This window comes from Trachemys scripta, chromosome 6 (genome assembly GCF_013100865.1).
Source record: "Trachemys scripta elegans isolate TJP31775 chromosome 6, CAS_Tse_1.0, whole genome shotgun sequence".
Classification (NCBI taxonomy): domain Eukaryota; kingdom Metazoa; phylum Chordata; order Testudines; family Emydidae; genus Trachemys; species Trachemys scripta.
Genome location: NC_048303.1, coordinates 88,846,078 through 88,870,374, shown reverse-complemented (window position 1 = coordinate 88,870,374; position 24,297 = coordinate 88,846,078). Strand labels below are relative to the sequence as shown.

Below are 24,297 nucleotides of genomic sequence, written 5' to 3'. Positions count from 1 at the left end.
AGACCACTGAGATAATGTGCAGCCCATACTGTTGTTCTCAGACATATTACAGAACAAAGTGTAGAATGGCAAGCCCCTCTTGTGATAAATTTTATAAATTTCCAGAAGGTTTCTGACAGTGTACACAGAGACAGTCTTTGGAAAATTATGGCATACGAGGGAATACAGGCAAAAATGATTAAAATCGCAGACCTATATGATAATCTTGAAAGTGTAGTCAAAGATGGTGACAAAAATCAATCAATGCTCTGTAGTGACAACAACTGGAGTAAGGCAAAGCTATATTATGTCCCCACTATTGTTTGCATTGGTCACTGACTATGTCATAAGGAAAGTAACCACAGAAGATAAGCAGCAAATTTTATGGACAAATTATAAAGCACAATTTGACTTTGCTTTTGACAATGACATTGTCCTGATTAGTCAACATATCATTTAATGGAAGAAAAGACCCAGCTTTTGGCACAGACAACAAAACAAGTTAGCTTGTTCATCAGCAAGGGAATGACAAAAATATATGGCCATCGAACACCCCAAAAGCAACCATCAAAGTAGATGGAGAAAACAACGAAGAAACACCAGAAGTAAGTTATTTTACCTGAGATGTGCAGTGATGGTGACACTATGCCATATATCAAGCAATGAATATCAAAAGCAGCACAACTTACATAAATTTGAAAAGATTTGGAAAAGTAGCATGATTGGCACTAACACAAAATATGAATTTTTAGCACTGGCATCATGTCTGTCTTCATTCATGAAGCAGTGTCATGGAAATCTACAATAAAAATTGATAAGAAGATCAACCCATTCCAAAGTTAATGCCTGCAAAAGATTTTCAGAATTCACTGGGAAGAGGAGTTTCTTGCAACATCAGAAATTCTAAGAAGAGCAGACCAATCTGAAGCATTAAACATGGTATGAAGAGGAAGATGGACCTTTTCAGGACACACTTTAAGGATGCCACCAACACAATTTCCACATCAAATGATAATATGGAGACAACATGAACAGAGAAAAAGAGGGTGACGTAGAGAAAAATTATGCAGAACAACAGAGCAAGAAGCCAAATCCATTAACGTGACACCCAGAAGCCTGAATAGACCAGCACAAGACTGAAATAAATGGCAGAAACTAGTGGGTGCCTTATGCACCAGAGGGTATGAGAGGATATAGAAAATAAAGACGACAAATATAAATTTACATTTAAGATGTTCTAGTAGTATACTGGGGAAAGCTAATTTTCTACAATTACTATAGACACTCTCTAATGTGTCTAATATAAATGTTATGTTAATATGCACAGGTGGTAATTCACCTGCAAAAGAGTCAAGAAATTCAAAGTTATGGCTCCCATAGCAACTGTATCACAACTTTCTTTTACATTTTGGCATGAATCCCATGAGTCCCATGTCCCAGCGTAAAGCCTGAACAAACAGGTTTTATGCAGGGCGCTCCTTGGGAGGTACAATGAACAGAATCCTTCATTCCCAAGATATGGACAGGAAATAGTGAAGTTCATGGGCTGCAATAGCCTCCCTAGCCCCACCATATGCAAAGTATAGCCAGCAGATCCACACAGACAGAGGTCCCCCATTCTTGCTGTTAGAGAGCAACATTCTCAAACACACAAGAGGTGGCGATTTCTCCAGCATAGACTCTCTAAGCTATTGGAAGAGAAACAGATCACATGGCTTGAGGTTGGACAGACTAATAGAATGTCATTGCTTCCAACTATCAAATTTCTCTTTAACTAAAGAAAACGCATAAAAGTCTAAAGAAAGGGTAGAAGGCCAGGATCAGTTTGATCAGAGAACAAAAATTACGGGTAAGTATTTGCTTTTCTCCAGAAGTTAATTATGGTAAATCCACTCCATGTATATTCTATATATAGAATAATTACATAAAATATATCTGCAACAAGAATAACTATATAAGAGAAAACTTACACTAAAACAGGGTTGCAGAATAATACATGTAGAAATTCCGTTGTGACATTAAAGAATAATGTTGACAAACCATACAGCCTACATATTACTGATGACACAGACACTTCCAAAATGTGTTAAGAAGTGAAAATAAATATGTAAGCATAAACAGCAATACAGTTTTTGTACAAGGAGACAAACACTGCAGAATCCAGTATTCAAACCAATATTCCTTACTCATGGAAAGATAAATGTTTTATAGACACATAGCATTTAAGAAAACTTTGGACTCGTGAAAATTGAGTAATTAAAAAAAAGTTCCCCTGTTTTGAAGCCCATGTTCTCTGAGGACTCTTAATGCAGGGAAGAAGGATGGGTTGGGGGGACCCACACTGACTACAATATCTCAAAGAAACACGGTTTCTATAGATTAACTAACCATTCTTTCTTTGTGTATGTGTCATCATGGATTCCACTGTAGATGGCTGACACAGAGCATCCTCTTCAGGATGGCAGGCATGAAGAGCACCAGATGCATTAGTCAAACAAGGATGGGAGTACTGCTCTCCTGAATCTGGTATTGGATCTCCAGCCAAGTGCAGTGCACAGTGCTTTACAAATGTGAGCAGACTGCTCCACCTACAGCCTGGCAGAGTTCAGATACTGGAACATTTCTGAAACAGGCCAAGGATGTTGCTTGAGCTCTGGTAGAGTAAGCCTTAATAGTGGGGGAGGTATATTTGACAGCTGGCAGCAGAGATCAGACACAATCTAAGTTCCGACTTGCTGCCACAGGTGGTAAGAGGGAATTGTGGGAGAATTGTGGCTGCTGTGCCCTTTATGTTCTTGTACGGGAGCACAAGGAAGCACAGGACATTGCTACTGAAAAAAATTCCAAGGAAGAAGGTGGTGATTGCTGGTGCAGTAGGGCTGGATACTATCTGGAAGGGGAAATCGGAGAAATACAGTGCCAATCTCTCCTAGACTCCGATGCCCAGGTAACCATTGCACATACCTCTGTGACTGAGAGGAGAAAGAATTAGCTGTCAGGGTGGATAACAGAGTAATGCTTCGAGTTCTGGGAATGTGGCACACAGTCATCAACCTCCAGGCTTTACAACTAACTTGTGAATTCCTCTTGGTAAAAGATGGCACTCAGTATGCCTGATTGGGACTGACTTCCTGAAGAAATACCACACTACTGTGAATTTCACCAGCTGTTCCCATTCTCTGTTGGGAAGGTGATTTTCCCTGTTCACTACAGATGGCCATGTGGAAGTGTGTGGAGCGGTGGTGGAAAAAAATCTGATGGTGCCTCTAAAATTGAGATGATTATCCCAGGCAGATCAAAGGGTTGGTGCCAAGATGATGAAGGTAGTCTGATTGAGCCCTAACCTTCAAATAGGCTGGAGCTCCTCACTGGACACTCGATTGGTAGAAGCTGATGTGGCAGATCCTGGTGTGGGTAGCCAATGTGTCAACAAAGCCATTGGTCGTTTATCAGAGTATGGTGATTGGCACGCTGGAGAGGGGCGTGCTGGTCCTGCAGGAAGATCACAAAACCAAGAACCCAGCTGATGTGAGGAAGCTGAAACCGGACCGGGACAAGGCAACAAAGGGCTAGGAAGAAAGGCCCAGTGAGGTGCAGAAAAGTTAGGGCTTGAGTTCAAGTTTAAACAACACAGTCTGAAGCTTGAACAGATGTGAACAGTACAGGAAGTTTTGTTAGAATATGCAATTATATTTAGTCATGGTGACCCACCATCTGGGATGCTCTGGGTTAATAAAGTATTGGATCAGTTCTGGGAATGCCAGACCTATCAAACAAACATGTGGAAGGATCCCCATCCATTTTTAGCAGGAGTTCAAGCAATGGCTCGCAAGAAATGGAGGAGAGTGGGCTCATTAGGCCCTCTGTGAGCCTGTGGGCTGCTCCCGTGATGTTGGTGTAGAAGAAACATGGAGGTGTGTGGGTCTGTAAGGATTATCAGAGACTGAATGATGCAACTATTAAAGATGCCTATCCCTTGCTCCACACTGACAACACATTGGATCGCCTGGTTAAAGACTGATGGTTCTCCACCCTTGACCTGGGTATTGGCCAATGTAGGTGTATCCAGAAGATAACGCTAAAACAGCATTGTGCACCAAGCAGGAACTTATTGAGCTCAACATGCTGCCATTTGGTCTGTGTAATGTGCTAGGTACATTCCAGAGGCTCATGGATATCGTGTCAGCGGACTTGCAGAGAACATCCTACCAAATGTACCAGGATGAGATCACTGTGATAGGCCGAACTTTGGAAGAACATTTGCAGAAACTGAAATCAGTACTCAAGAAGTTGAAAGGTGTCAAGCTGAAAGTTAAGGCCACTAAGTGTCAGCTTTTTCTTTAGCGAGGTGACATATTTGGGGCACATGATCTCTATGGAGGGAGCAGGCCCAGATCCAGAGAAGGTGGATATGTCAGAGCATGGCCTGTATCTTGGTATGTAACCGAAGTGCACAGTTTCCTAGGTTTGGCCTCCTACTACAAAAGATCTGCAGCAGATTTTGCTGTCTTGGCCAGCCTCTTATACAAAAGCCCCACCAGATTTGAAGTTCTTTGGAAATGTGGAAGACAACTGGAGAAGATTTAAACAATGTGTGGCACTATATCTGCAAAAAGGGAATAGCAGGTTGGATATCACTGGATTCCATTTCACTGCCACAGATGGTAAGAGGGAACTATGGAAAGGACATGGCTGGTCTAACTTTTATGCCCTCACATGGGAGCACAAGGAGGCACAGGGTGCATGAACCGTCCCAAGGGACGCTGCTAGTCAAAAGACTACGATCTCATGAGCACGGGACGCATCCACAACTACACTGGGATTTACACTGACATAAAGAAGAATCTTGGGTTCCATTCCAGGCTCCAGAGGAGAATGTGCTTTAACAGGCAGACTCTTCTGCCCATTTCCCCAAGCATGACCCCTTCTGCCCCATCCCCTCCAAACTGTCCCTGTTCCAGTCCTGTTTCTTCCCCACCTCTGGCTCCTTATCCAGTCCCATTACCCTTACCTATCCAGTCCCAGTCTCCACTGCTCAAGCTTCTCATTCCAGTCCCAGTCTCCTTGCCCATCCATTTCCAGTTCCTCCCTACCCCCAACTCCTTGTCCCCAGTCTCTTTGCCCAGCTAGGCCCAGACCTCCCTGTCCCCCATGGCTCCTCATCTGAACTGCCTCCGTCCTGGCCTCTAGTGGTTCATCCATGCTCCCTGTGCCCACTGGCTCCAAATGGCAATCTCTTTCCCCAGGCTGCTCATCTAACCTTGGTGCCTCCCCCCAGTCCCTTGTCTCAGTCTCACTGCCCAGTCAATCCCAATCAGGTCCCCTGGCTCTTCATCCGATCTTTCTCCTCGCTGTCTACTGGCTCCCAGTCCCTCTCTCCCCCAGCTCCAGTAGTCTTGCCCAGCCAGTCCCACTCTTTGGCTCAGCCAGTCCCAGTCTCTCCTGGACCCCAGTCCCAGCCTCCTTGCTCAGCCAGTCCCAGTTTCCCTCTCTCCCACAGCCAGCTTGCAGTCCCAGTTTCCACCCCACAGGCTCCTTTTCCCAATCTACTCTCACTGCCACGCCTCCTCAAGGCTGGCTTTTCTTCCCTCTGCATTCAAATCAGGCAGCTTCTTCATCCATGCTGCTTGAGCCCAGGAAGACAGTCACTGAGAGCAGCGGAGAAAGAGACTCTTTGCTCTCAGTTCTGGTCTCACATATAGCATACCCTGTAGCAGTCCACAACAGCAATTGCAGGGGGAGTTCTGTTCAGCCATGGGTTGCAGCATGACCACTGAAGACAGAATCTTTGGGAAATGTAGCTACTAAAATCTAAGATATCTCTTCTAAGCATGTGTGAAATTCAATTTTTCAAAGGATTATAACTTGGCCAAATTTTGGCAGATGTTCACTGGCATGGCAAAAGGCAAATCCCTGAGACAAAGGCTGCCCCTGCGAAATTTCAAGTCTGTGTTCCAAAGAATGGGGGCATTAGGGCATTTCAAAAGAAAGATAGCCAGAATTTTTTCAGATGGACAAAACAATGTATAATAGCTGAACTGTTCTACTTGAAACTTTTCAGACTAATTTGGCCCTAGGCAGACACCCAACACATAAAATTCCAGCCCAAACAGTTAAAGTTTGGCAAACTGATAAGAAACTGAAAATAGGGCCTTATAATTGGAAGAGTTGGGCAATCTTAATAACAGGCAGTGCTACCAGCCTGTTATTCAGCCCTGCCTAGAATAGAATAGTTAGTTGAGTAGTATGTGCAAGAGAGAAGGAAAACAAGCAGCAAGGCAGTATGTGCAGTGGGCCACTGGGAGAAGGGAGTAGGCATAGGAAGAGAGGAAGACCAAGTTGTGCTGGAAGGTACTGAAAGAGTTAACTTCAGAAGAGTCGCTATACCTGGAAGTAAAGCTGATTCTGCTGTGTCACTTCTGGATTATCAATAAATAAATCTTTGCTGATACCACACATGCTTCTGTGTGTTCTTTGCTCCTAAATGCACTCACACCACAACACAGATGGAAGAGAAAGATAACTGGAGAAGGGGACCATGTAAAGCTAACTGAGACAATGTGACTCTTATTTCCCTCCTGCAAGGGAAAGGACACATCTCATTAAACACAGTAAAAACATATCACTTCTTTTCCACAAGTAATTGTTGTAGTTGCCACAGGTAGATAGTGCAATTGCAAGTAGGATTATAATTGGAAGGGGACGTGGCCCATAACATGAGTCTTTTTTTACGATATGGTCACTTTATTGCAAAGTTAGATAACCCTTTCTATGGCTAGGATTTAAACTTACCCATAAAACTAAAGGTTAAAAAATATGACAGAATACTATAGATGTAATTGTTAAGTAGGTCCAACTAAAACAGTTGCAGAAATATACCTGTATTAATTTTAAGGCAAAAGTTCTATCAAAAAATATTTAAATGATGTGAATTCATCTCCTATTTTCTCCCAAGAATTATTTCAAATGACACTATAAGGAACAAGCTTTTAACCACTGACAGTTTCTCTCATCCACTTAAAAAACTGAAACCAGTAAGATGTCATTAGAGATGTGTATTTAACCACACATCCTGCCAAGTATGGAAATTCCAATTAATAAACTTACATTGCTCCATTTGTGTAGACCGTGTCACTTCCCTCCACATACTGCACCTGTGCTGGGTAGACATGCTGTACCTGCTGCACGGTCTGCACCTGCTGTACCTGTAAAAACAAAACAAAGACAAAAAACCACCAGGCAGTTTATGGGACATGGTATTTTGCAAAAAGAATGTCCAGTGCTAAATGGTTCTAATGGTTACTAAGCAATAGGAAATAGTTGGGGCACATGTCTGTTCTAACAGTTATTAAACAATAGAGAATGTGACAGCTGTGGGATAGGACTGCAATTACCACATTATAGTACTGACATCTCAGAGCCACACTCTTGGGAGTGCATGTACTCTCAGTTCCAAAGTCGGAACCACCTGGAAAACAGTGGACCACATATTTGCTCCTTCACAACAGCAGCCTCCTGGAACTCACTCCAGTTCCCTTCTATTTAAATCATAATCTACTCTCAAGAGAACTAGGGAAGGTGGATGAGAAGTGTGGATCGATGCTGTTCATCTATTCTAAGAATTACATTTCCTAGGTAAGTAAGTTTCCTCTGGCCTTGTCTACCCTAGATTTTTGCTCCAGTGCAGCTATACTGATGTAGCTGGGCTGGTATAAATCCCTAGTATAGATGTGATGCACTGGTGTAAAAACTGGCTTGCATTAGTGTGATATACCTGAGTTTCTAATTGAGGTAAGCTGCATCCATGTGCATCACTTTTTACGTGAATGCTGTTGAAGTGGTGTAACTATATCAAAACCCCCAGTACAGATAAAGCCTTTCTCTGAGTATTGAAAACAGAGTTTCCCCACTTAAACCCACCTTTGCACTCCACTGCCCCAGGCGTCACCTACTTCAGTAGGCTCAGAACACAATTCCACCCTATATCTGAAAGCCAAGTCAAAAAAGTAATGTTGCATAAATTTATGAATTGAACTTCAGATAGCAACCTTCCCTATCTCAGTGACAGAAATATTTCTTAGACATGCTGTTGTCAGGCAGCCTTGGACCTGGTAGAATATGCCTTAAGGCCTCCCAACACTCCAATCCCCCTCTAGCATGGTTCTCATTTCATTCTGTGGCTCATCAGGAAGGACTCTTTGAGAACTTCTCAATTAGAACATTTCTATCATCCTGACTACCTCTGCAAAATTCTGACTATAACAGATTTTTTCTACTCTCTTTTCTGGTACTGACTCATTCATTTAGAAAAGAGTTTTTGTGACAGATTTATAGAAACTCTTCCCCATATGGACTATAAAGCCTAGATTCTGAAAACAATTCCAAACTTTAATACTGCTGCTAAAGTTTGATAGAAAAATGGAGGTTTTTGACATGACCCTTTTTGAAGGTTAGATTAATTAGTGCTTACCACCAGAAGTTTTGTGAAATATTTCCTTTGTGAACCATTTATACAAAGACAGTACTGCTCTTGCACAGCCTGTTCTTTTGGAAAGAGTACCTGACCTGTTATTTTTCCAAAAATCTTAATCAAGTGGTAAAGATGATTTCTTAACAGTACGACAAGACAAGGCTACATACGTTTACTCTCCAACTAATCTCTGGCCTTATAAAAGGGAGACTCAGTAAAGAAGTGAAATGATGAGACCACTATTTAATCCAAGAAAGATCATCTTGTTACTTGACTTCAAAGCAGATTTTGTGCATGAAAAGAGGTCATACAAATTATTGCATCACACAAAAATCTCTGTTTAAGAGTAATCAAACCTAGTGATGTTTTCATCCTCCTTGAATGCCTGTGCCCTCTGTCTTATCCTAAATTGTTAACCCAAATCATAATTGCTCTACAAGCATTGGTGGAATCTGATCCAAAGCCCATTGAAGTCTACGAGAGTAATTTCAACCAGCTTTGAGTCAGTCCTGAAAGCACACTTTTCAACCTTCAAACGTGCCAATATGTTTCATAAGCCATCAAAATTTGCAAAAAGGCTGAAATGTGGAACGTGTGTTTTGTTGTGTTTCACATGATAAGTGACAGAAGATTATAATAGTTTTGATGAATAAAGTCTGGTTTTAAGGATTTTTTTTCTCCCTGTGTGAATCATATAAACAAGTTCTGTAATCTGAGATTTAAGGAGAGAGACAAGTTCCATAGTTTCATCCATATTTTAAATAAAAAAAATTGTAGAAGGATAAATAGTTAGGACTTTAAAAAAAATTTATACATTCTTGCACTCCTACAGCTTGTTTATTAATTCAATATGCTGAAGCATAAAAATCCTTGCAGCAGTATGAATAAAAAGCAACAGATAATGCTCCACCTACTCAGCCACCTTGCCAGAGAGCATGCTTCAGAGTAAAGGTGGGAGGATGTATGTTGACTAGGGTTACCATATTTCAGCAAGTAAAAAAGAGGATGGGAGGAGCCCTGCCCTGGCCCCGCCCCTGCCCCTCCCACTTCCCCCTCCCCAGAACCCCCAACCCTCCCCCCACTCCTTGTCCCCTGACTGCCCCCTCCTGGGACCCCTGCTCATAACTGCCCTCCAGAACCCCACCCCCTACCTAAGCCTCCCTGTTCCTTGTCCCCTAATTCCCCCCTCCTAAGACCCCCCACACCCTAACTGCCCCCCAAAACCCTACCCCCTACCTGTACCCTGCCTGCCCAAAACCTTATCCACACCCCCACCAGAAAGCCCCCCCTGAACTCCCGACCCCTCCCCATCTCTTGACTGCCCCTTCCAAAACCTCCCTGCCCCTTCTCCGACCCCCTGGCTCCCTTGTTGTTGGCCTTCGCCTAATGTCTCTGTGAGCTTGCTCAGGAACGGCCTGAGCCGTTCGTCCCGGCACGCTGGGCAGCAGTGAGGGAGGAGCTCCAGACTGCCGGAGGCGATCTGCGAATGCAGGGAGGGAGGGAGTGATCTCTGCTGCAGGGGAGAGGAGGAGGGGCTCTCTCTGGCTGTCGGAGCCCCATGTAAGTGGCACCATCCGGCCGGCTGCCCTGTTAGCCGTGCGTGCTCTGCATGGGGGTGGGGGGGGAAGTCCGGACATTTACAAATTCCCCCCGGACGCTATTTTTAACTCAAAAAGCCGGACATGTCCGGGGGAATCCGGACGAATGGTAACCCTAATGTTGACTTATTTAAAAAAGGCAATGAAATCCTGTTAAGAGTTTAAAATGTTGTAACTAGAAGGTTCCATGGCAGCTGGAAATGACATCCGGAGCCTGAAAATCAGTTTTTCAGAGTTGTAAGCTCTCAATGAAGCCTTCAGAAAATAAAAAGTTCCTTTCTGAGTCAATATTAGAGACTTCATGCTATTATAGAAAAACAAACACACGCGGTCAATATTAGAGACTACTATAGAAATGAATATGGACTAAGAATATTGCAGTCTATGTTCTTTCTGTGATGCCTACCAAAAGCAATCCAGACTAATGAAGATACTAAGAATGATTCTGAAATCTGAGAAGGGAAAAAAATGTATATCCAGCATTATTTATAGGCATGGCAGTTGATATTTTTTAAACTGTTTATAAATAAGAACATAAGAGCGGCCTTACTGGGTTAGAACAAAGATACATCTAGCCCAGTATCCTGTTTTCCAACAGTGGCCAATGCCAGGTGCCCAGAGGGAATGAACAGAACAGGTAATCATCAAGTGATCCATCCCCTGTCGCCGATTCCCAGCTTCTGGCAAACAGAGGCTAGGGACACCATCCCTGCCCATCCTGGCTAATAGCCATTGATAAATCTATCCTCCATTAACTTATCTAGTTCTTTTTTGAACCCTGTTATAGTCTTGGTCTTCACACAGTCTCTAGCAAAGAGTTCCAGGTTGTGTGGAAAAAATACTTCCTTTTGTTTGTTTTAAACCTGCTGCCTATGGTGACCCCTAGTTCTTCTCCACACCAGTCATGATTTTATAGATCTCAATCATATCCCCCCTTAGTCGTCTCTTTTCCAAGCAGAAAAGTCCCAGTTTTATTAATTTCTCCTCATACAGCAGCTGTTCCATAATAATTTTTGTTTCCCTTTTCTGAACCTTTTCCAATTCCAATATATCTTTTTTGAGATGGGGTGACCACACCTGCACTCAATATTCAAGATGTGGGCGTACCATGGATTTATATAGAGGCAATATGATATTTTCTGTCTTATTATCTATCCCTTTCTTAATGATTCCCAACATTCTGTTAGCTTTTTTGACTGCCGCTGCACATTGAGTGGATGTTTTCAGAGAACTATCCACAGTGACTCCAAGATCTCTTTCTTCAGTGGTAGTAGCTAATTTAGACCCCATCATTTCATATGTATAGTTGGGATTATGTTTTCCAATGTGCATTATTTTGCATTTATCAGCCTTGAATTTCATCTACCATTTTGTTGCCCAGTCACCCAGTTTATTTTACCCTATTTATTTTATCCTATTTTTCTAATGTTTCCTTCTTAGTGGTTTTAATACAAATATATTTAATTTGAAATTCAAAGTTCCCTGTTGTACAACATTTCATTTTTATGGTTCAAGACGATTTCTATTTTTGAATTGAATATTTTTATTCGCTTTATTTTTGTTGACAAACATTTACATCCACATACTGTATAAATTAGTGTTCCATTTGTTCCTCTTGGGCAGCATATTTTACTCAAGCATGTAATTTGTTTTGGTATTGTTTTCTTCTGCAAATAATAATAAAAATAATCACTAAAAAGCTACATCAAAATAAGCATTCATTCTGCCTCTCATTCCATTGGGGGCACGCTGATTGCTAACTCCTTCTCCTCTTCCAGTTACTCCAGGTTGGAAACAACCAAACAAGTAGAGTCAAAGAAATCTACTGTTAGACCCTTGTTAACCTCATTTGTTTCCTGTGCCAGTCATTTTATTTCCTGTCTTCTAGCATGGCAGTTCCAACAGTTTCCCTGACTATGCTTCCCCCATCCCTAATAGTACCAGTTTTAGAGCTTGAACACTATCAGAATGTCATAAATGTTTCAGCATCTTGTGTAACTTATGCTTCAATAGCTGGTTGCTCTTACACTGTCACACAGGCAGGGAGACCAATCAGACAGTTTGAGATTTAAAGGGCCTCTGGTGGACACGCTCTCTCAGCCCCCCAGTCTCTGTTCTACCTCACAAGCAAACAGACCACACTGTTAATTTTTTGTTAATCATTTAAATAAAAGTTGTCAGGCAAAAATGACATATAAAACAGAAGAGGAAAGGAAAGAAAAAAAAATTCCAGTGCTATAGTCTTACACTGAAAATGGTGATGAGTTTTTCCTCAGGCCAAATTCTCCTCAATGAATTGGGCCCCTATATCTTTGAGGTGATATCTGCTCTCCTTCACTTTCCATCCCTAAATAGAGAGATGGGTCCTACTCAATCTAAGGCTATGTCTGCACTACACCTCACTGGTGGCAGTGTGTAGGATATATGTAGCTACAGACCACAATGAAAATCCTGCTGTGTCCACACTGTAACTACATGTGTTGGTGAAAGGCTCTGGCAGCAGGGAAAAGCTTCAGTAGCTCCCTACTGCTGGAACCTTTCACTATGGTGAGGAAAGCCTTTGACTGGGGGGAGGGATAGCTCAGTAGTTTGAGCATTGGCCTGCTAAACCCAGGGTTGTGAAATCAATCCTTGAGGGGGCCCACTTAGGAATCTGGGGCAAAATCAGTACTTGGTTCTGCTAGTGAAGGCAGGGGGCTGGACTCAATGACCTCTCAGCGTCCCTTCCAGTTCTATGAGATAGGTATCTCTCTCTCTCTCTCTCTCTCTATATATATATATATATATAAAATAATTGATATCAGTTCATGATTACATTTTACACATGCTAAACATGGTTTTACACTAGGTCCCAATTTTGATTTATAGAAGTGTGCATCTCTGTCTCAATGATACATCCTCACAATCCTTTCTGCATGCTATGGCTGTGCTCTGAGATGAATATGAAGATTTGTTCAAATTTTGGTGGATGGATGTTTCTCTTTAGATAGATTACATGATCTATTTTAACTCAGCTCTATTTTAACTTCATGCCTCATACTACATTGCTTGTGTAGTATGAGGCAAGAAGTGGGGGCTAGTGCCAATCCCTTCTATATTTGCTCCCTTATATTTAACAGTGCAAAATAAAATAGGGGAGGGATATGAGTGGAAAATGGACGTGTTTGAGGAAATGTGGAATTAAGCAAATTCCTTAGCATACTTCTGTAGCATTTAGCTACATCCTCTCCTTTTTAGCCTTATTTCCACTATTAGGGAAGAATAATTTGGCAGTCCACTGCAGCACACATTGTTGCCAGATTGGGTCCAATGTGCTCCCTGTTCTACTCATCATTTTTAGCTTGCACTTATATATACACAAAACTTCACATCTCTGCTGTGCAGGACCAAGCTCTTTCTCTCTCTCTAAACAGACATTTAATGACTTTTATTCCCTGTGTGATCAACTGCATAATTCAATTTTGTGAATCTTTTCAAAGGAGAACAAAATAAATTAGTTTTTTCTTGCCGTCTTATTAACCTTCATCTGTAGTGTTTATGTTTACTAGTTCTAAAGGCATGTCTCTGGATCCCTCATTACTATTGAGAGGTGTCCTTCAAAGACCACATTATACTTTATTTCATCCTTCTCTATAGTACTACGGTTGTTCAAATAAAAAGTCTCCATTACATATTGGAAAACAGATACTAAAAGTTAAAATTTATTGCAGTCTTAATACTAGGAAAGGGTTATATACAAACAGGAAAAAAATAGAAAAAGAAGATAGAATCCAGACCTGAAAAAACCCCCATAAATTACTAAGAAAACCCAACATTTACAGGTATGTTAATACACAAAAACACTAAGTTGTGTGTAAGTTAAGGCTGTCCTATATTCAAAGAAACTACCAAACTCAGAGAATTGATAGGTAAGATCCCATGGGAAGCACATTTAAGGGAAAAAAGGTTCAGGAGAGTTGGCAGCTTTTTAGAGAGACATAATTAAAGGCACAAGAGCAAACTATACCAATGCATAGAAAAGATAGGAAGAATGGTAAGAGACCACCCTGGCTTACCCAGGCAATCTTCAATGACCTGAAACTCAAAATAGAGTCATACAAAAAGTGGAAACTAGGTCAAATTAAGAAGGATGAATATAAATGAACAACACAAGCAGGTAGGGGCAAAATTAGAAAGGCCAAGGCACACAAGATTAAGCTAGCTAGAGACATGAAGAGTAACAAGAAAACATTTTAAAAATACTTTAGAAGCAAAAGGAAGTCCAAAGACGGGATAGGACCACTACTCAATGAGGGAAAGAAAATAGCAGAAAACAGAAACTGTGTCTCAGGACATTCTCATAAGCAAACTAGTGTCATGTGGTCTAGATGAAATTACTATAAGATGGGTGCACAACCGATTGAAAGACCTACTCAAAGAGTAGTTATCAATGGTTTGTTGTCAAATTGGGAGGGCATATCTAGTGGGACCACACAGGGTTCAGTCCTGGGTCCAGTACTATTCAATATTTTCATTAATAACTGCAATAATGGAGTAGAGAGTATGCTTATAAAATTTGCAGATGACACCAAACTGGGAGGGTTGCAAGCACTTTGGAAGATAGGTTTAAAATTCAAAATGAGCTTGACAAATCAGAGAATTGGTCTGAATTCAACAAGCTGGAATTCAATAAAAAAAATGCGAAGAACTTCACTTAGGAAGGAAAAATCAAATGCACAACTACAAAATGGGAAATAACAGTCTAGGTACTAGTACTGCTGAAAAGGATCTGGCTCTTGAAGTGGATGACAAACTGAATATGCATCGTCAATGTGATGCAGTTGCAAAAAAGGCTAATACAATTCTGGGGTGTATTAACAGGAGTATTGTATGTAAGACACAGGACGTAATTGTCTCACTCTACTCAGCATTGATGAGGCCCTGCTGGAGTACTATGTCCAATTCTGGGCACCACAATTTAGGAAAGATGTGGACAAATTGGAAAGAGTCCAGAACAGAGCAACAAAAATATTAAAAGGTTTAGAAAACCTGACCTATCTGGAAAGGTTAAAATAACTGGGCATGTTTAGTCTTGAGAAAAGAAGATAACCTTCAAATATGTTAAGGGTTGTTATAAAGAGGACAGTGATCAGTTGGTCTCCATGTCCACTGAAGGTAGGACAAGAAGTAATGGGCTTAATCTGCAGCAAGGGAGATTTAGGTTAGATATTAGGAAAATCTAACTATAAAGGCAGTTAAACTCTATAATAGGCTTCCAAGGGAGGTCGTAGAGTCCCAATCATTGGAAGCTTTAAAAACAATTTGGACAAACACCAGTCAGGGATGGTCTAGCTTTACTTGGTCCTGCCACAGTGCAGGGGGCTGGACTTTATTTCTCAAGATCCCTTCCACCCCAACATTTATTTGATTCTATGAAAAGGCAGCCATGGCCAAAGTGTTAAATGCTTTTTTTGTTTCAGCTTTCACCAAAAAGGTTAGTCGTGATCAGATGATTAACATAGTGAACATCAGTATAAATGGGGTAGGATCTGAGGCTAAAATAGGGAAAGAACAAGTTGAGAATTACTTAGACAAATTAAATGTCTTCAAGTCAGCAGGGCCTGATGAAATACATCCTAGAATGCTTAAGGAACCGGCTGAAAAGATGTCTGAGTGATTAGCAATTATCTCAGAGAACTGGAGGATGGGAGAGATCCCAGGGGACTGGAAAAGGGCAAATATAGTACCTATCTACAAAAAAGGGAATAAGCACAACCCAGGAAATTATAGACCAGTCAGCTGAACTTTGATACCCAGAAAGATAATGAAGCAAATAAAAAAAAAAGATTTGTAAGAAAGATAAGGTGATAAGTATTAATCAATATGGATTTTTCAAGAACAAATCATGTCAAACCAACCAAATATCCTTTGATTAGGGTAAGAAGTCTTGTGAATAAGGGAGAAGCAATAACTGTGATATATCTGAATGTTAGAAAGGCTTTTGACACAGTCAAAAACTGTTGTAAACTCCTCAAATGTAGTTAAAGGTCTAAATAGGGCCAACTTGTATCCAAATTTCACAAAAAAACTATTTCACTTGTAAATATTAAAAACACGGGATTTTTATATTATTACATATCTCTTGGTACATGTACTGGGATATACTGGCCCTTTAAGAATAGATGGGGCCAGACGACCCCATTTCCAGGAAGCTGAAACAAAGATCCAGGAAATGGCCTTGAAGAGAGGAAGCAGTCCTGGGGAATTAGTAGATGGATTGGGTAGCAGAGGACAGGACACCATACCTTTACTGGACTAGGAACAGGAGCACTGTACTGTAGGGTGGGGAAACGCTCTCTTCTCTTCCAGCCAATTTAGAAGTGCTCTCTAGAGGAGGGCAGCATATAGACAGCCTTCTCACTCAGAATAAGGGAGAAGATAGTAGAAGGAAGCTAGAGCCTGAAGGCTGAGCTCCAGAAAGAAATGGCTATGAGTGGTAACCCTGTGAAGAACAGATGCTGGCAGCAGAAGAGCTCTGTATGGGTGGCATAAGAGCCAGAAATAACTGTGAACTCTTGGGTTGCATAGCTGAACTTTATTTTTGAGACATTAAGTACTATGTGGAACTGTTTGTGGTCATTAAACCAGCCACAAGTGGCGAATGGTTCTATATAAAAGAAGGGCTTTGTAAAGCTCAAAAAGGGCCCAGGAGTGAGAAAGCTGAGGGAGGGCATTGCAGGGGGAGCTCTGGCCATGAAGTGGCACTCAGTAAGTGGAAGCCCTGTTACACTATGATTTCAAATTAGGAACAGCTCTCCCAGTTGAGTAATCTCAGTTCTTACTCACAACAAATAGTCACTTTGACTGTTACAAGGGATAAATTCCTGATTATTAATGAAAGTAGCTAAGGGAAAGGGCCTGACCAACAGGAGTTTAGAAAATTTATTCAAAGCTGTTAAAGTAATCTGGATGAATAGGTGATTTTTTTTATTATTATTATATCTGGTGACCTAAATTTCATCTTAAACCAACAATTACTATGATTAGCTATGAACATCTAGGATTCCAGTCTTGTTCAAGTTTTACCTAGTGTTTGGATGGTCTATTGCAGGGGTTCTCAAACTAGGGGTCGGGACCCCTCAGGGGGTCGTGAGGTTATTACATGGGGGGTCATGAGCTGTCAGCCTCCACCCCAAACCCTGCTTTGCATCCAGCATTTATAATGGTGTTAAATATATTAAAAAGTGTTTTTAATTTATCAGGGGGTCGCATCCAGAGACTTGCTATGTGAAAGGGGTCACCAGTACAAAAGTTTGAGAATCACTGGTCTATTGTTAACCCAGTTGATCACATCTTTTAATTGTGACACATGATAATAAGCCAAATTAGGGAAAGCTAGTCCACCCCACTTTGTAGGCTTATACAGAACTTTAGAACTCATCCTTTGCTTTTATGTATTACATGAATTTTAACAGCCATCCAGCCATGTTTTTAATGTCATGATAAAGACTCAGTTGCAGAATCAAATCACTGATGAAGATGTACAACTCAGAAAACATGCAGATTGACTTTTAGAGCCCAAGCTGACATTGCAGGGCTGGCAGTTAGGGAAAAAATTGTGTGAAAAAGGCAGAAATTTAATATGAAGTTATTGAGAGACAAACATGGAACTCCCACAATGCCATTTTTATAGGTTACTTTTCAGAAAAGAACTGCTTAAGTGCTTTTCGTAGTGAATTGCAATGTTATCTGATTTCAACAACTTTAACTCTTCTGGGAAAATATATTCACAGTAACTTTAGGGCAATGAACTTTGTCTGCTTGTCCATCACTAGCCCACTGTTGACACTATATAAAATAATAACAAAAAAGAATTTTCAGAAATCAAACCAGTGATTTTGGATTTCTTTTATCACTTATTTTCTATATTAAAATTTTAGATAAGGTATGTTTATCTAGAATGCAAAGAAATAGCTAAATAATAATGGAATTTCATATTTTAAAAACTTTTGCTTATTCTTGTTTTTTCTTTGCAAAGCAGAAGGTGCTAAATTGGATTGCTAAGAATTCTAGTGGGAATGTCTGAGAAATACATTAGAAAAGGTCTTGTGCATAAATATCTTGCTGGAAGACACATTTTCTATTTCAGAGTTTAAATATGCTGTCCTACTAAAAAGAACTGTTACAATAGTTGTGCTGTTTCAGTAAAACTTGAACACTCTTGTTGGTACTTGTCTCTAATGCAATAACTTTTAAAGACTGATGATTTCAGAGAATATTGTAAGCATCAGTGGGAAGAACCCTATTGATTTTGGTGACAACTGAAAAGGAACAATGGAAAAGTCTGATATCCATACTTAGTGCTGCAGGCAGAGTCGCATTCTGACATCAGAGGTAACTCAGCCAAATTATCACTCCCTCCCTCTCCAGGTTATTTTCATACTTAAGTACCATTGGTTGAAATGAGTCAATAAATTAAACAGCAGGTCAGGGCTGAAGTACTTTGACAGATTTAGGAGGGCACAGGAATTTCGGACTCGAATAGTGGGGGCTGCTTCAGATCAAGAGCTATATTGGCTGAATAGGATTGAGGCTGGAGATTTGCATTTTGGCTCCATCCACTCTGTGCTCAGACAAGATCATTTATCTTTGCTCAGTCAAAACTGTTTTAGATCATCTAAACAGTACCAATGTGGTGCACTGGCAAGGGGACAGATGACCAAGCCAAGAAGTAGGGTTAAGGTTTAAGGTTAGGGTTACTGGAGGAAGTGAATGATGACAGCACTATGCTGTAAAACGGGTACAGGTATAGCGATAGAGACTGCATTCCTGCCTCTTCCACCAGCTCAGCCATAAGCACCAAAATAGGTGACTTTCTAGTATCTATGAAAGCTCAAAATTTAGGATCTACTGTCAATTACCCCTTCAGTTAAGGCACAATGCTACCCCAGCTGAAATATGTCAGAATTTAACCTATGCTTCAGAAACCATCAACTAATACTTTGGAGCCATCCAGTTATGACTGGTTTCAGAGTAGCAGCCGTGTTAGTCTGTATCCGCAAAAAGAACAGGAGTACTTGTGGCACCTTAGAGACTAACAAATTTATTAGAGCATAAGCTTTCGTGGACTACAGCCCACTTCTTCGGATGCATATAAGGAGGATGATAGAGAAGTTGCTGGCTGAACAACACCCCTTGTATCAGGATAGCATAGGATATTTTCAGGGGTGAAAGTAGGCTGGTACAGTGTACCGGTAAGAAGTGGCCGCCAATACCGGCCCGTACGCAGCCGACATTAAAGCACTATCGCGGCAGCGCTTTAAGGACCCTCCCTTGAAGCGCTGCCATGGCAAAGGACCCTCCTTGCCAGTGCTGCTACGGAAGCGCTTTAACGTTGTTGACCCTTCCCTGCCCCCTGGGCTGCCAACAGGGGGGAAGAGTGGGGAAGGGGAACAGGCAGCTGCCCTGGGGCAGCGGCTGGAGACCCGGGCCCTTTAAATCACCACTGGAGCCTCGGGCAGTGCGGGACAGGCAGTGCCAATGAGCTGGCTGGTGGATGCTGACCCCCCAGCCCTGCCCCTTCCACCCGAGACTCCACCCCTTCCGGGGGCCGGAGCTGGCCCCAGTACCGGTAAGTGCTTAATGTTACTTTCACCCTGGGATATTTTTGACATCATTTTTTTAATTTGGTTCATGTCCTGACATTTTAGATTTAGATATAAAGAAGAAACTATTCCAGGCTCTTGATGATTTGATAACTTTTAAAAATAAAAATGAGAACTTGTCAGAAACTTTTTGACACAGCTTTTTCTTTTTTTGGGGGTGGGGGGAAGAAGAGGGGATGGAAAATGCCAATATGTTAGAACTGTAACTTTTAGCAGAAAATATTTGTTTTGATTAAAGTTTCATTAGTAAGATCAGGATGAGCACAGCTAGAGAGAAAACAAAAGAGACAGAGATCCAACTCAGAATAGCTAATATCCTAATGTTTACAGCACCCACCTAAGATGTGTGAAACCAAAGTTAAAGTCCCTGAACCAAATCAGGCAGAACAAAGACTTGAACTTTCATCTCCCACTTCTAAGGAAAGGGTTCTAACCACTAGGCTATTAGTTCTTTTTCTTATTAGTTCATGAAAAATTTCTAATGGTCTCAGTTTTATTCCAGTGGGGAAAAATTAATTTCAAAACTTTGAAATCTTTCATGAAATAGAATTCTTGTTTTCCAGTCAGCTCTAATTAAAACCCATCCAAAACCAAAATGATGCTCAGTAACATATCCTAACCCACATACATGGGCATGGGCTATCTTTTATTTAATGTTGTACAGTACAATAGTGCCCCCAATCTTTATAAACAAACAGATTAATTAAAAAAAAATACTAACCTCCCCATGCAACTCAGTTGAGCCCAAAAACCTGCACATACATATGACACTTGTAGAATGCCCTGAAGGTAAACCAATAAGGACTATTTCAAATCAATATTGAGGGACCCTCATGGACAAAACTACACAAAAGCAGCTTCCGGTAGAGATCCAGCTTGAACATGTCTGCTCATTACAACTGCAGTTGTATTACCCAGGAAAAAAAGGGAGTCTCAAGTAAGCAGATGCAAAGCCAGTAAGATAATGTTAACATCTTGTCTGAGTGAAGAATGTCAAATGGTTGTCCCACCATAAAGATAATATTTTTGTTGCCATTTTCATGACGTTATTGACTCATCTGTGGATTGGTTTAGGATGAATCAATGTATTTCCTTTAGTTAGGTTTCAATCAGTGTTTATAATAATTAAATATAAGACACAAAGGCCTCCCTCAAGGTTCAGGTTTAATCAGCAGAACATATTCACAGTCCATTTGCTTACCTCCCTTCTTTCCCCAGTTCCCTGTCAACCTCCCAGTCCTGACTTTTTTGAGAGGGTGGGGCGGCCGGGGGGGGGGGGGGGGGGGGGGGAGACCGCGTAAGTGTCTGGGGACAATTCTACCCCACAGCAGACTTAAATAAATAAATAAATAAAAAAGACGGGTTCCTGGCCTCTTAACCTGGGTTTCCAGGAAGATGTTTATTCCCTCATAGATGAAAAGGGTTGTGGGGTGGAAGGAAAGCTGACAGGAAAAGCATTGCTGTTTCCTATCCCGCCTCCTCATTAATGCAGGGTATGGTAGGTGCCGTCCAGCTCCTATCTACTATGCTGAATCCTGGGCAGGCTTCCCCCTCCTCCATAATGCATGCAATTTGGCTGCCTACACCACCTCTCTTGGCTGCCATGAGGGAATCCTATATTTCTATTGGTGACAATGGGAGTTTTGTCTGACTCAGGAGCCCTGAATAGGACATTTAAAAGAGTCATGTTTATTTTGGCTCTGTGCAAAAAAGGATGTATAATATCTGAGAAAATGAGATACTAATTTGCTGTCTGCTCAGTATAAAGGAGACTTTAACACAAATACAGCTCCAGGAAAAGGGTTGTCAGTTTCACCTTTTTATTTAACTATCTCCCTCTCCTTCAGAGAAATAGTATTTCTCCAGGAAAAACGTAGAATACATTTCGCAAGGACATATCACTACACTATAAAAACAAACACTAAGCAACACAAGCATGAGATGTCATTTAAGAATGATATAAATACTACATAAATGTGGGAAGATAATAGTTTGCTAGACAAATGAAATGCTGTAATCAGTTTTAATTTAAAAAACCCTAATCTAAACAATATCATTCACTAAAAAGAACAGTTATTTATATCACCATAAATGTAAATTTACAGAAGTTTCTGCTTACTCAAACATAGCACACCATGTGATGTATTACTTTATTTTCTAATAAAATTCAAAGATGCATTAGTTTTATTAGAAAATAGCAATTCTCTTTAAAAATCACCATATCATATACATACTTAATGAACCAAATATAGATTCACTGATGTATCTTTAGCCTAATTGCCACAAAGTGAATATTCTGATTGATTTGTATATATCCAGGATTTCTGAAAATTGTTTTCATTTATCAACACAGAAAAAAAAATCCTTGTATATTTGAATTTATATCTGAAATAAAACTAAGTGCAGCAAACTCTCAGTAAAGAGCACCTAGGATAACTGCATAGGGTATATCATCTCCCTGTGTCTGTGCATGGAGGGATATCTGTGTTCATGGATAAGCCCATGACAGCCCACACTGTTAACCTCCATCTTTTTCCTCCTGAAGCCAGTATTGCCAACACCAGGCCTTCAAAATTAATAAGACCACTCTGTGAGCTGGTGCAACAGCACCCCGTTTGGTTAGATGGAGTATTGCACTGAGTTTGCTCGATTTGGTGGGGCGGTCAGTCAGCTCCTCTTGCCTGAGTCTCTATGGCAGTCCCATTCTGGGCTATGAAGGGTGCTGATTTCAGTCCCTCTGGGGTGTGTGGATTTTCCTCTTATACTTGGCAAAGTCAGCTGGTCCTGGTAGTCAGAGGATCTGGAAATCCCTTTGGTTTTTAAGTCTCTGAGTCGTCTGTAGGGGAACTCAAATTTGTGTAGGCTTCTCCGGCCTGTAGATCTGATCATGCCTTCTCTCGGTAATGTCTCTGGGCAGCTACTCAGCAGCTTGCTGGCACGAGTTTCCTTCTCCAGCCTGCTTGCTCCTCTGGCAGCCGCCCTATCCCTCTGCTTCTCAACTCTTTTATTCTCCAAGCTGTTGTGAGGTTGCCAATCAGTATTGGCCAGTAATTCCTCCCCTTAACCATTTGTTTGCCAGGCCAGCATGGGGCCTATACACCCCATGACACACATACCTCAAAAAAAAAATCACAAGAATATCTTAAAATCATGAGTATTTAAAATTACATTTCTTTTTGCCTGTCTTCTCATTACTTTCAACTTTAGGAAGAAGATGCCAGCTCCCAAAGTGAGTGTGAGGTCAATTTTCAACCTTAACCCCATTCTCTCGCGCTCTCTCTCACACACAGGCCTCTTGATTCACTGTTCAGAGAGGACTCCACTTACCCTCTCAATTCATAGTATGTGGGAAGCATCTGTTCTATCCCTCCTATCTATACTGGATATGCAGCTGCTCCACTTAGATTCTTGGTCTATGATCCTTCACAGTCTCCTGTCCACATTTACATTTTGACTCCTCCTCTGCTCACACATCCACATCATTTCTAAATTCTGCCACTTCTTTTTCAACAGCTCCAGAATCTATTCTTTTCTGTTTCCCAACACCGTAAAATCTCTTATTCACATTGTCTTTACATCCTGTCTGAATTACTGCAACTTCCCCAGGCTCTGGCCTCCCAAACACACACATTGCCTCTCTTCAGTCTATACAAAATGCTGCCACTAAACTTATCTTCCTTGCCAATCAAGTTAATCATGTAAATCCCCTTTTTAAATTCCTCCATTGGCTTCCCATATGATAGCATATCAAATTTAAGCTTCTTGCTAACACCTTCAAAGCTACATAACTCTGTCCCTTGTCAAGGTTTGTATTGTCTATGTCCCCTGGGCTCTGCCACATCTCCCACCTATGTCTGGTTATTTGTCACATTTCACAGAATCACCTCTGTACCTTCTTTCATGCAACCCCCTATGCATGGTATGACCTCCCTGAGCTCATTTGCAAAGCTGTTTGTATGTCTGATGGATTGCAATATGAAAATACACATTCTGGAGATCAAGAGCAGTGTAACAGTCTTTCAGGTGTAGGGTTGGGATGATTATTGCTAAATTCCATTCTGAACTTCCCCCTTTTGATGTAAATGGTCAGTGCCCTGAGATGTAGGATAGATGTAGGATATTCTTGGGAATAAGGAAATACCTGAAGTAAAATCCTTTCCTTTTCAGGTGGTGTGGTTCCTGCACTATTGCACTGAGAGCTAGAAGTGATTGTACTCCCTGTTCTAACCTGCTGTTGTGAAAGGTGCTCCTAAATAGGGATGGGGGGGAGGGAGAAGAAGACAGAGGGTAGAATAGGGAGTGATATTGCACTGTATAACACACTACACAAACTCTTTTATCTTTGGTCTGTTACTGTAATGCAGAAGTCATGGAAGTGAGACAGTCCATCCTCAACGGGAGGAGTTAGGTTAGAAATATCTGAAATAACTGGTAAACTGCTTCCAGGCATTGAGTCAATTTTGTTGCCTGGAAGATGAGGGAGGCAGGGGCAATGATGTGTCAGTTAATGATAGGCTTCTTCCAGAGAATTTTTGCAGCTCCCTGAGAAGTTGTGTGAACCTGGATTGATGACACACAGGCTGCTTTTGGTACATTTGAAGTGTTT

The 24,297-nt window shown here is 41.2% G+C and overlaps 1 protein-coding gene across 2 annotated transcripts in view; it reads right to left on the bottom strand.

The window, feature by feature from the left end:
• RFX3 (regulatory factor X3) overlaps window positions 1-24,297 on the bottom strand; it is a 218,994-nt gene that overhangs the window by 76,445 nt on the left and 118,252 nt on the right. Inside the window, exon 3 of one of the 2 annotated variants that reach the window (XM_034773839.1) lies at window positions 7,087-7,184. In XM_034773839.1, the coding sequence (XP_034629730.1) occupies window positions 7,087-7,184 (98 nt within the window). Of the gene's footprint in view, window positions 1-6,366; window positions 6,448-7,086; window positions 7,185-24,297 lie in introns of those variants that run through there. The other variant, XM_034773838.1, reaches the window with a different exon arrangement.